At 43.3% G+C, this 12,246-nt stretch overlaps 1 protein-coding gene across 12 annotated transcripts in view; it reads left to right on the plus strand.

Moving 5' to 3' along the window:
- The window catches only part of RGS6 (regulator of G protein signaling 6), a 546,094-nt gene that overhangs the window by 475,244 nt on the left and 58,604 nt on the right, over nt 1-12,246 (plus strand). For all 12 annotated transcript variants that reach the window (XM_032405486.1, XM_032405485.1, XM_032405495.1 and 9 more), the window contains exon 13: nt 9,367-9,477. In XM_032405486.1, the coding sequence (XP_032261377.1) occupies nt 9,367-9,477 (111 nt within the window). The remainder of the gene's footprint in view (nt 1-9,366; nt 9,478-12,246) is intronic.

The following is a 12,246-nucleotide window of genomic DNA, read 5'->3' on the forward strand; positions in this document are numbered from 1 at the left end:
TCTTCTAATGATGTGAGAATTTGGCCTTTGATAATAACAACACCATATACTAATCAGAAGGAGGCAGAGATAAGGAGACAAGGATGTTAAAACTGCTCAATGAGAAACCATGCTCCTAATGGACTTCCTCCGGATTTCCTGTATTTATTTTATCTTTTCCATTTCCTTCTGTATTAGTCAGCTCAGGTGGCCATAACAAAATACCACAGACTGGGTGACATAAACAACAGACATTTATTTTCTCGCAGTTCTGGAGGTCGGAAGTCTACGATCGAGGTGCCGGCAGGGCTGGTTTCTGGTGGGGCCTCTCCTCCTGGCTAGCATGTTGTGTCCTCACATGGCCTTTCCTCTGTGCACACACACAGAGGAGAGAGCACTCTGGTGTCTCTTCCTCTCTTTACGACCAAAGTCCTATCAAATCTGGGCCCCACCCCATGATCTCACTTAACCTTAATGACCTCCTTAAAGACCCTATCTTCAAAACAGTCACCCTGTAGAGCTTCAACATGAAATTTGGGAGGGACACAATTCAGTCTGTAACACCTCGCAATTCTGCTTGGGTGCCACCCACCCCCAACGATCCGTGGACATCGTTCCATGTGTGCTGTTATGCAGCAACTGTCTGCAAAGCTCTTTCCATGCCTCTCTGTTCTCTCTCTGTGCTCTCCCTGTCCTCTCTCAAGTCTTCCTGTAGTCATTGATGTTGACTTTGGACTCAAACAGGACTGCTACCTCCCTCATTGCCTGCTGGCCCATTTCATTGTCTATGTGTGTCTCCAGGAGACTCTGATATCTTGTCTGTGCCCTGCAAGGAAGTGCATGTTCTGGGGGAGACGAAGGCTCTCTGGCTAATGCTACAAAGGGCTGCCTCCATGAACTCCCCTTCACATTCCCATCACCTTCTTCTTTCAATTCTACTGCTCTGTTGCCAGGCAATAGAACCCCAGCTTGAACCCAGTTCCGCTGAGAGGAACATGTGCTCACCCGCAGGCTACAAGGAAGAGCTGCAGAGTTGAGCTCGGGGAAGGCCAGCAATACCCCTAGGCTCAAGAATAGCTGGAGCTGGGGCGCACCTGGGTGGCTCAGTCGGTTGAGTGAATGAATGACTCTTGATCTCGGCTCGGGTCTTGATCTCAGAGTCGCGAGTTCGAGCCCCATGTTGGGCTCCACACTGGGCGTGGAGCCTACTTAAAAAAAAAAAAAAAAAAAGGAGCCAGGGCCCCAAACATTCCCAAGGCTCCTTCTTCACCTCTTGTCCTGTTCCATTTTCCATGTTGGCCTCATCCTCTTTCATCACAGACAGGTGTTAGGAAACAGGACTGCCTCCAGCCCCTGAACTTTGTAACTGCAGTTTCTACACTTGAAGCTAGAGAAAGAGCGTAGCAACCCAGCTTGGGTCAGTAAGGTATCCGTTCCTGGACAGATCAACTGTGGCCGGGAGCAGGGCTTATAAGCACTTGGCAGCCCCTAAAGTAGCCCTGGGTACATGTTGGGGTGAAATTCTCAGGAGATGGGTAAGACTGAGCAAGAACGCAGAGACATCTTCTGGGCTAGTTCACCCATTCTGGAGGGCTTCTCACCACCCAGGATCCCTAGCTGCTTCACTCAGACCCCAAGAGACACAGCACAAGGGTCAACCCAACCCAGTACACTCACTATATTCCTAGATGACATTTCTGTCTCCATCTGTACCTCTTTTCACACCTGAAAAATGGCATTGCACAGCCCAGATGCAGACCCTTGCACAAGATGCCTTGTACTCTCTCTGCGTGAAGCTTAGGTCTTATCCTAGGCAACCAGCCCTTTGTTCCTTTCCTCTGTATCCCACTTTGGAAGTGTTACTTCCTAAGTAAGACACCTCCAGCCCAGGGACAAGGTGGGCAGTGCTTGCTTTCACGCCACCCCTTGTGCTGTTTCTGGCCAGTCTCGTGGTGTTGAGATTAGGGGAGAGGAGATCCTCTTCCATCTCTTCCTGGGGTAGGGTATTCTTTCACCTTCTCTCAGTCCTCTGTCACCCTGATTATGGAGTTAACCTTCTCTGCCCCTCTCTCTGAGAAGGATCAGCCCCACAAAAGCTAGGAGAGGAGTTAAGGCAACAGACTACTAAGAGCCAAAGCCACTCATAGGAACCTCCAAGAGAAGGCACTTGGCTATCTCCTGTCTTTTCCATGAAGTGATGGCAAACAGGACATGGGTGAGCATAGCTTCATGAAAACTGAGTTTATTTGCATAGGTTGTAACAATGACAATGCAATAAAACATGTTGCTGCCATTCTCAAAAAGTCCACGCAGGCCAGGTACAAACCTTTTACCTACCACCACACCCTCCGTTAAGTGACTTCATTCTCCACCTTCTGCACAAATGCCTCTCAAATTACACCCGTGGAAGACAGAATAATAGTCCCTCAAAGGTGCCCAGGTCCTAATCCCCAGACTCTGTAAAAGTGTCAGGTTACATGACAAAGGGAGATTACATCTGCCGATGGAATTAAGGTTACTAATCAGTTAACCTAACACAGGGGGATTACCCTGGATTATCCAGGTAGGCCCAGTGTAACCAGGAGAGTCCTTGTTGTAGACAAGGGAGGCAGAAGGGTCCGTGTCAGACTGACGCAGTGTGAGCCAGCCTTGGCCAGGCACTGCTGGGTTTGAAGAGGGAAGGGGGCCAGGAGCCAAGGAACATGGGACACCTCTACCAGGGGGAAAAGGCAAGGAAATGGATTCTCCCCTTGAGCCTCCAGAAGGAACACGGTCCTGCTGACACCTTGATTTTAGCCCCACAATGTCCATTTCAGACTTCTGACACTTAGAACTATAAGATAATACATTTGTCCCTTTTTAAGCCACCACGTAGGTAGCAGTTTGTTACATAGCAGCTGTTAGAAATTAATATACCATCCAATCTCTCTCTTCCTCTTAGAATCTCAAGATCTTCCTTTCTAAAATATCTTTAAAACTTTCCAAGTCTCAGGGCATCTGGGTGGCTCAGTTGGCTAAATATCCAACTCTTGATCTTGGCTCAGGTCATGATCTCAGTGTCATGAGATCGAGCCCTACTTTGGGCTCTTGGCTCAGTGGGGAGTCTGCTTGAGATTCTCTCTCTCCCTTTCCCTCTGCCCATCCCCCTTCCCTCCCTGTCTTAAAAAAAAAAATTCCAAGTCTCTTGCTTGATCAGAAGGTCCTGGAATAACCCTGTCTAATTCTGATGATTCAGTCAGTACATCCCACTTCTACCAATAAAATATTTCATGCAAAATGCACATGCCCATACAATTTTTACTGTTTTCTTTACAAAGCCTCTTACCAACTTTATTTATGTAGCTATACTCTAACAAAATAGCTGTACCTCTTCCAATACAACAAATTTCCCTGCTGACCAAGGCTGCCCATCACTGGTGCTGGGTAACTGATGAGTGATCATCCTGATTTGAGCTCTGTTGCTTCGGTACAGACTGTCGGGCATTTCTGTAGGAAGTTCTTACCCCTCTCTTCACATGTTCTTCCACGCATATCTAGGGTCCCATCTGAACCCTGTTCTGAGAAGGCACGACGTGGGGTGAAGCCATGGGAACAACTTTAGTCACAATGAATGCAGGTTACACAGTCCTATCTTGCCCTCTTAACTTCAGTGGTTACAAAATTGCTCCTTGGGCTCTCAACCACTTCTCTTGAACCAACATCACCCATTAATCTCACCACCCCTCTCCACCCTCTGAAGGTATCCCCAAATTTCTCTAAAAGAGACCTGGCTGTGAGCCCATGTTTCACTACAGCTTACATCCTCCTAGCTGCTCCCTGGCCCTGTAAGGTTGCTGCCTTGGGCTGGTCAGCACAACAGCTGTCTTCACTGGCAATGAATAACAGGCCACCAACAGGCAGGCTCCCCCAAGTGCTCAACTACTCAGAATTCTCACCCAGCCTCTCATGAGCCTCCCCTGCCTCCTCCCATCCCAGGCACTCCTGCTGGGCTCCATCCAGGAACCTAGGGGTGGCATGGTTGGTCAGACCTGCCTTCGCCAGATGAGGTGTGGCCATGTGGAAGAGCTCATAGCCTGTCTCACAGAAATCTGAGGAGGGGTAAGGAAGGCAGGGGAGGAAATTTTGTTTTTCCATCCCTATGTATCACTTGTGGGAAATCCATTTCTGGTTGAAAAAAAATCCCCCATAACTTGAAATTAACTAGTTAGAAGACTCTTTCCCCCCCCTACACACACACACCCTTTGCCTTGGGCTCCTCGAGTAGAAGTCTTTGATTGGCGACTGGGGCCACCAGAGGCTGAGGTCATTGGAATGGCCAGGGGCAGATGTTCTGGGAGACAAAGGTGTCACCGCTAAGGAGAGCCCCATGGACTACATCCACCATCTTAAATTCTGAGAATTCCATGGATGCCCAAGTACATCATAATCAGGAAAGCCCCAACACCTCATCATGACTCAGACATATCTCACATGGCTCATTGTCCCTGAAACAGGATTGAGGTTACCAGCTGCTGGTTAGTTTTTGTGCCAGTCTGAATAAAGGAGTCAGGTAGTCAAGTGTGCCCTCTCCAGCCTCATGCCTGGATTCTTTCACATTCCCTGCAGTGGGTTGAATAGTGGCCCTCAAAAGGGTATGTGCAAGTCCTAATCCGAGGGAACTGTGAATGTGACCTTATCTGGGAAAAGAGTCTTTGCAAATGTAAATTAAGGATCTTGAGATGAAATCATCCTGGATTATTCTGGCAGACCCTAAATCCAGTGACAAGTAAGAGAGAGAAGGGAAGAAGACCCAGATCCAGAGGAGAAGTCATGTGAGGACAGAGGAGGCAGAGATTGGAGTTACACATCCACAAGCCAAGGACTGCCTGGAGCCACCCGAAGCTGGAGGAGGCGAGGAAGGATTCTTCCCCTCAAGTCCCCAGAGGGAGCATAGGCCTGCTGATACCTTGATTTCAGAATTCTAGTTTCCAGAAGTAAGAGAGAGTAGACTTCTATCATTGTAAGCCACCAAGTTAGTGGTCATTTGTTACAGCAGCCCTAGGAAACTATTATGTGCCTTAATGTGCAACCAGTTTGTTTCAAAAAGAACAGAATTATCCCAAGTGGCAAAGGGAGGGCTCCCTGTGAAGCTGTCACAACACCCTTCTTGCCACAGTGCTGCCCCAGAGACTTAAGATGCCACAAAGCTCTCAGGGATGAAGGCTCGTCTGGGCACACTGCCTGCCTGGTACCCCAGCAAGGACAACATGCCTCCACTGCACATGGTGACTGCAATCACATATCTTACGTGTATAGAAGATTTGGAAGATTCTTTTGAAATGCTTTTCCATTTTTTCTCAAATGGTCCTGAGTGCTCAACGAGGCCATTATGTAACATGGAGAACTTGACAAAGATCACTTAAATGGCTCAACCAAGAATGAGAACCAAGGTTTTCCAACTTGGACCAATGCTCCTTCTACACCTCCACTAGGCAACAGCCCACACTTGGGACAGCGAGGAGGCTGTGAGGTGATGGGAAGTCTGCAGTCATGTTTCAAACCGGAAGTATCCTAGGCTCCTTCATTTTGATTGGATGAATAAAACGTGTGCCCTGAGCTCCTCAGAACATCAAAGAATTAGATGTGGTGCTTCTCAAACTTCGCTGTGCATATGAATCACCTGGGGAATCTGGTTAAAATGCAGTTTCTGATTCTTTAGGTCTGGGGTGGGACTTAAGATTCTGCATTTCTTACAAGCTCTCAGGTGATAACTGAGCTGCCTATTTGTGGACCACAATTTTTGAGTGGCAATGAGATGTAGCTGCTGGCTAATTTCTTCACACTTACAGCAGTAATTAACCATGCTTGCCCTCTAATTCAGTAGTAAGAACTGTGGTTCTGAATTTATCATTTCAGGAGAGATTGATGACACTCAAGTTGGCAGTGCTTAGAGAAAAGTTTTATTGTGGATCGATAACCATAAAAATATTCATACCTTTTGGTCCAGTAATTCCACTTATGGGTGTTAATTCTAAATAAATAACCCCAAAAGATGGAAAAACCTATGTGAACAACGGTGTTCTACTACAGCATTATGTATACTAAAAAAAATTTAAAATCTGTGTCTATTATAAAGGAAATGATTACATTAATTATAATAAATTCACTCAAGACAAAAGCAACATGTAAGTAAAGCAATAAAAATTATATGAATGACACGGGCAACAAATTAATGGATTAACCATTTCAACAAATTTTTCCCAGATTGAGAGTCTATGGAATTAAGGTATAACCATGGGCCCCTGTCTCTGTTGTATTTTTTTAAATTGGGTGGTGAAGACAAGGGTGATGTCCTTACAATTCTTATGCCTTTCTGTATTCCTGAAATATTTCAAAATTTAATTAAAAAAAAAAAAAAACCAAGATGGCTGGGGACAGAATGAAGAACATTATAACCTACGTGTTAAGAGTGTCAGTATTATAACAAAGTGAGCCAGATTGCCCCCCAAAAAATTTGGTCTTGGCTCTTGAAGGTACCAGAGACCATGGAGAGCAAGAATAAAGCATGGGGCTAACCAAGAGGAATGGGTAAAGTCTGTCTCTGGATCTTTGGATCCCTAGATACCTGCCCCACTAGAAAACTATCTCTCCCCAGTTTATACCACCATAGAAGATGAGCAGTTTATTCTCCAGAGAAACTGAGTCACATCAGTTCAGAATTCAGGCACCTCTCATCATAAATGGCCAGGTGAAAACAGCAAATTAATTGAAGATCAACATACTGAACAGTGGGATCTTCCATCCCACCTCTGCCTAGCTCTCAGCCCTCCAGGAGCTAGATGTATATGCCCACAGGCTAGAGCCTAGGAAACTACAACCTGTGGGCCAAGTCTACTCCACTCTACTGTTTTTGCAGATAAAGTTTTATTGGAACCCAGTCACACACATTCATTCATGAATTATTTATGACTGCTTTTTGCTGCAACAGAAGAGCTGAGTAGTTGGAACGGACACCATCTGGCCTGTAAAACCTGAAATATTTACTGTGTCTTGCAGAAAACATTTACTTACCTTGCTCTAGAGAAAAATCAATGCCCCCCAAGGAAAGCCCCCAAATCCCTCATTTGGAGCTCTAGCGAAAAGTCTGGTGAAGCCCTGTCCACATACACACTGAGTTCTCCAAGCAGGTTTTAGTATTTTACTCTTACGCACAAGTGGATGTCCAGAGATTTTCCAGACATTCAAGGGAAACCCCAATGTGATGGAGTATGATGCAAACAAAGAGCAAAAGGGACTTGGAGGAACCAAAAACTATTAAAAAAAAAAACAAAACAAAATAAAAATATGGAATTAATATCCTCAGAAATATTAGTATCAGCATCACCTGGGTGGCTCAGTCAGTTCAGTGTCCGACCCTTGATTTCGACTCGGTCATGATCTCAGGGTCATGGGATTGAACCCCGCCTCGAGCTTCATGTTCAACAAGAAATCTGCTTGAGATTCTCTCTCTCCCTCTCCCTCTGCTCCTCCCCCTCCACTCTCACTCTCTCTCTGTCTCTAAAATAAATAAATAAATCTTTTTTAAAAAAGAAGAAATATTAATATCAGATATCAGAAGATATTTCATCCATACATCAAGAACTAGATCCTCTGATAAACAAGAGTGAACTCTGGAAACTTAAGAAAGTGATAGCCCAAATTTAAAAAATAAATATATAAATAACAAGATGGAAAGGACTGTCAAGCAAAAAGACAAAAAGATGAAAAATGGCAGGGCAAATTTAAGAAAATTAGATTACCAATCCAGAATGTTCAATGTTCAACTAGAAAGAATTATAGCAAGAGAAGACCAAGGAAATGAAGGGTATGAAATTAGCAAAGAAATAATACTTACTTCTGGGAAATTTTTTAAATCTCTTGCACCTTATACCCAGCACAGTAAATAAAAACAACCATCAAGGGCCAGGGTGAAATCTCAGAGCACTGCAACAATGAAGAGAAGGCTCTGTCTCTAGAGAGGAAAGACACCAAGCAAAAGAACAAGAATCAAACTGGATCCAGAATCAAACTGGATCAGCAGTAACACTGGATGCCAAAAAGCACAGTAGAGCATCACCCTCAGAACCCTGAAGGAAGATAATTTTTTCCCTGGGGTTCTGTGTCAGCCAAGTATAAAGATAAAATAAAAATATGTTTAGCCCTGCAAGGACTTGAAATAGTTAGCCTTTATGCATCCTTTCTTAGGAAACGACTCAAGGAGTATTTCAACACAATCAGGGAGTAAAACCAGTAAACAGAGTGAAGTCCAGAAAAGCAAGGGCTCCACACAGAAGTGAAGGACGTCCCAAGAGGGTGATTTTACATCAGGCGTGTAGAGCCAACCATCCAGACTGGAGCGAGAGGACTCAAGACTTTGAAGAGAGGACCTCTGGGAGACGGGGAGAAAGAACTGAACAACGATTATGTAATGTGTTTAAGATGTGGAAAAATTATTGCTAGGCATTTTACAGATTTGTTAGAACGCTTGAAGAGGGTAGTATGCTACTTAGTGCAGCAGGAGACGATTTGTATCTAGTTTAATAATGTGGACAATAGTAAATATTGATTTAACAAAAATTATTATATGTCTCTTAGGAGGATCATGGGAGGAGGTGGGGGGGTGGGAGATTTGGGGACCGGTGAAGGGAAAGTTAAATCCTCATCTAAAATTGATAAGAACAACTATAAAAACCAAATTTAGAAATATACAGGTAAGTGCTAAAGGAAACAGAAGAGTAGAAAGTATAAGTCTCTGTGAGAAGGGATAGGAGAAAAAAAAAGTCTCTGTTTTTTTTTTGCTAAAATTGCTGTTTCTGTGTGTGTGAAATCATTTAGTACTATTTTATTGTTTTAAAAAGATTATGTGGCCATTTAAATTATAACTGAAAAAACTAAGTCGCCCTGTGGAATAATGCTTATAATGCATTACCTCCTTTTGGTCTATCAGGATTTTAGTCTTTGTAATAAGGAAGTCTCCCAGGTGGGAACACTTGGCTGGCAGCCTGGAGGGCTTCTAGTGTCCTTGGTGTGACCTGGATGCCCTGAGATCCGTAGTCTCTGTGAGAGGGTGATACACAGGCAGGTTTGGACCTGTGTATCCGTCAGGCCTGCGCAGCCAGGAAGGGATGCACCAGGGTTCAGGTAAAGAGTAAAGTGGGGAGAAGATATAAAATGCCTACATAACTATGACTGCATAATGCAAAAATGATACATTCGTCATGAGAAGGAAACAGTTGGATTTGTCCCAGAATTGGGAGTAAAGGTGTTTTTTCTCTTTAACTTAGAATTATATAAAGACAGAATGTTTGTGTAAAAGAGAATACAAGTTTTTACAGGAAATCAGTGGCGTTCTTTGCTTCCCTCCTGCAGCTTAATTGCTTACACGGAACAGTATGTGGAATATGATCCTTTGGTCACGCCAGCTGAGCCCTCCAATCCCTGGATCAGCGACGATATCACTTTATGGGACATAGAGATGAGGTAAAAAAAAAAAAGTTTTAATGTTTGAGAAGGAAAGAAATGTGAGGGAAAAAATCATGAGATAGTGAGATTACATTATTTCCTATTTTAATTTGACTATTTTTATCACTAGAACAGAAACCCCTCAAGTTACCTCCTAAGTCCTGCCCACACATGGTTCTACCTCCCTATAGCTTCGCTTTGTACATGGATCCTCGGTGGCTTCCTCTGACCTCTCTCTGACCCTTGGATATCATGATAATGGGGACAGTCCTTCACATATCCTAGTTCTTTTTTTTTAAGATTTTATTCATTTATTTTGAGAGAGAAGAGTGAGGGGGGTACAGAGGCAGAGGGAGAGAATCAGACTTCCTGCTGAGCGCAGAGCCTGACAGATGCGGGGCTCGATCCCACGACCCTGAGATCAGGACCCCAGCCGAAACCAAGAGTTGAGCGCTCAATCGACAGCCACCCAGGTGCCCCCCAATTTCCTAGTTCTGATTGCCGGAGGGAAAAAAATCTGTCAGCCAATTTGTTTGTATATAACAGCAGCAGGAACAATAGTAAGAGCGAGCATGGACTCAGCACCCGCCACATGGTGTCTTGCCTGGAGTCCCCACAACAGGTAAACAGTAGTGGCATCATCGAACAGATGAGGAAACTGAGGCACAGAGGAGTTAATGAACTTGCTCGAGGTCACACAGCAAGTGGGTAGCAGAATTAGGGTCAGAACCCAGACAGCAGGCTCCAGAGCTATGGTTTTCATCACTCTGCTCTTGGGGAGTGACTGCAAGTAGCTCTTTGCCTGTGAGGGAAGGTAGTGCGTTCATTGACTAGCCCAGGAGCCAAAGCCCAGAGGGACTTGGATCAGAGTCACAGTCACCGAGGGAAGCGCACAGACACATCTGGTGTGGTGTGCCTTTCACCCTCTGCCCCTCGGCTAGAAGACTTTATTTCATTTTTCATTTCTTTATCTCTCCCTCATTCGCTTTCACTCTTGCTCTTTTTCTGGTTTCTTATCCGGAAATGAAAAAAATCTTATAAAAAGTAATAAAAGTCTGGGGCGCCTGGGTGGTTCAGTCAGTTAAGCGTCTGCCTTCGGCTCAGGTCATGGTCCCAGAGTCCTGGGATCGAGCCCCACATCGGGCTCCCTGCTCTGCGGGGATCCTGATTCTCTCTCTCCCCTCTCCCCCACTCATTCTCCTGCATGCTCTCTCTCTCAAATAAATAAATTGAATCTTAAAAAAATAAAATAAAAAATCTTTTAAAAAAGTAATGAAAGTCTTTTGTGACTTTTATATTTTGCTTATTATAAAAAGTTCAAACTAGTCAGATGTACATAACAAAGAAAAGTCTCTCTCCCAGCCATCCAATCTCACTTTCCAGAAAGAATCTTTGTTTATAGTCTAATGCCGTGGTTCCCAAACTGAGCCAGGGCACCCTGGACCACTGCAGGGAATTCACAGGGTCACCCCGGGATATTCTGTATCCTTGAGGGAAACACCATGACGTCTGACATGTGTCCGATACTGCATAAAGTACTAGCTTAACATACTTCACCGTTTTCAGCATTTCATATTACATTCTTTTCTTTGCAAATCTGGGTTTTCAGGGCAGTTGCTATGATAAAAGACAAGTACTGTGCAAAAATCAAAATGGAACAGAAAATGAGCGTGTTGGGGTCCAGTTTGATTCCAAAGTTTGAGAAGATGTACAGTGCTCAACAGGCCCACATTGTAGTTATTTAAGAATGAAGTGAACATTGTTTTTTCTTTCAATTTATAGGTACTTTGTAGCTAGTAAGTTTTTAGGACATAGATATTTATTAAGTCCTTTGGACTTGACTATTTAAAAAACAAAGCTGTTACGTGGTTTTTTTGGCCCAGGGCCACCATGAAAAAGTTGCTGGGACACTAAGGGTGCCATGAACTCAAGGAGTTTAGATTCTTATGGATATACAGTATCATATTCTTTTGCATAAATGGATTCATTATATATACATTGTCCCATAATTTTTTAATTAATATATCATGGGAACACATATAAATCCCCCTTATCTTTTTCAATAACTACACAGTGTCCCCTTGCATGAGTGTAGTATAATGTATTTAACCAGTCCCCAGGTCATAAACATTAAGGTTATATCCTTTTTTTTTTTTTTGCTAGTATAAACAATGATGCAAAGAACATCCTTATACACAAGTCCAATTATTATTTTAGGATAAACTTCCAGGAGTGGAATTGCTAGGACGGGCATGTTTATTTTGATTTTAGTTCATATGGCCAGATTCCTCTTAAGCAAAATAATATCATTTTTTTCATGCCCACAGCTTAAAAGTGTACATTTCCCCACATTCCTCACCAACTCAAGCATTATCCTCAACCATTGTCAATCTTTGTCGTCTTTGCATGTGTGATAAGTTAAAGTAAAAATCTCATTTTTTTTCCACTTCTTTGTTGAAAGACTTGAAAATCTTTTCTCATGGTTGATATTCATTTTTCTCTTGTGACTTGACTGTTTTGTGTTCTTCACCCACTTTTCTAGTGGTGTATTTTGCTTTGGACATTGGGATAGAAAACAGTTACATTTACTTGGATTATATATTTTATCTTTTCCTGATATTTCTTGTTTTCCTGATCTCGTTCTTCTTGTTTCTTTTCCTCTTCCCTGATTTTTGCTTTATTAATCAAGTTTTGTATTAGCTTTCCTTACTCTAGTTTCTATTCTAATCATATTTACTATTGTTTTAATTTTTAATCAATGGCATCAATTCATGCAAATAATAATAA

This window comes from Phoca vitulina, unplaced genomic scaffold (genome assembly GCF_004348235.1).
Source record: "Phoca vitulina isolate PV1807 unplaced genomic scaffold, GSC_HSeal_1.0 scaffold7, whole genome shotgun sequence".
NCBI lineage: Eukaryota > Metazoa > Chordata > Mammalia > Carnivora > Phocidae > Phoca > Phoca vitulina.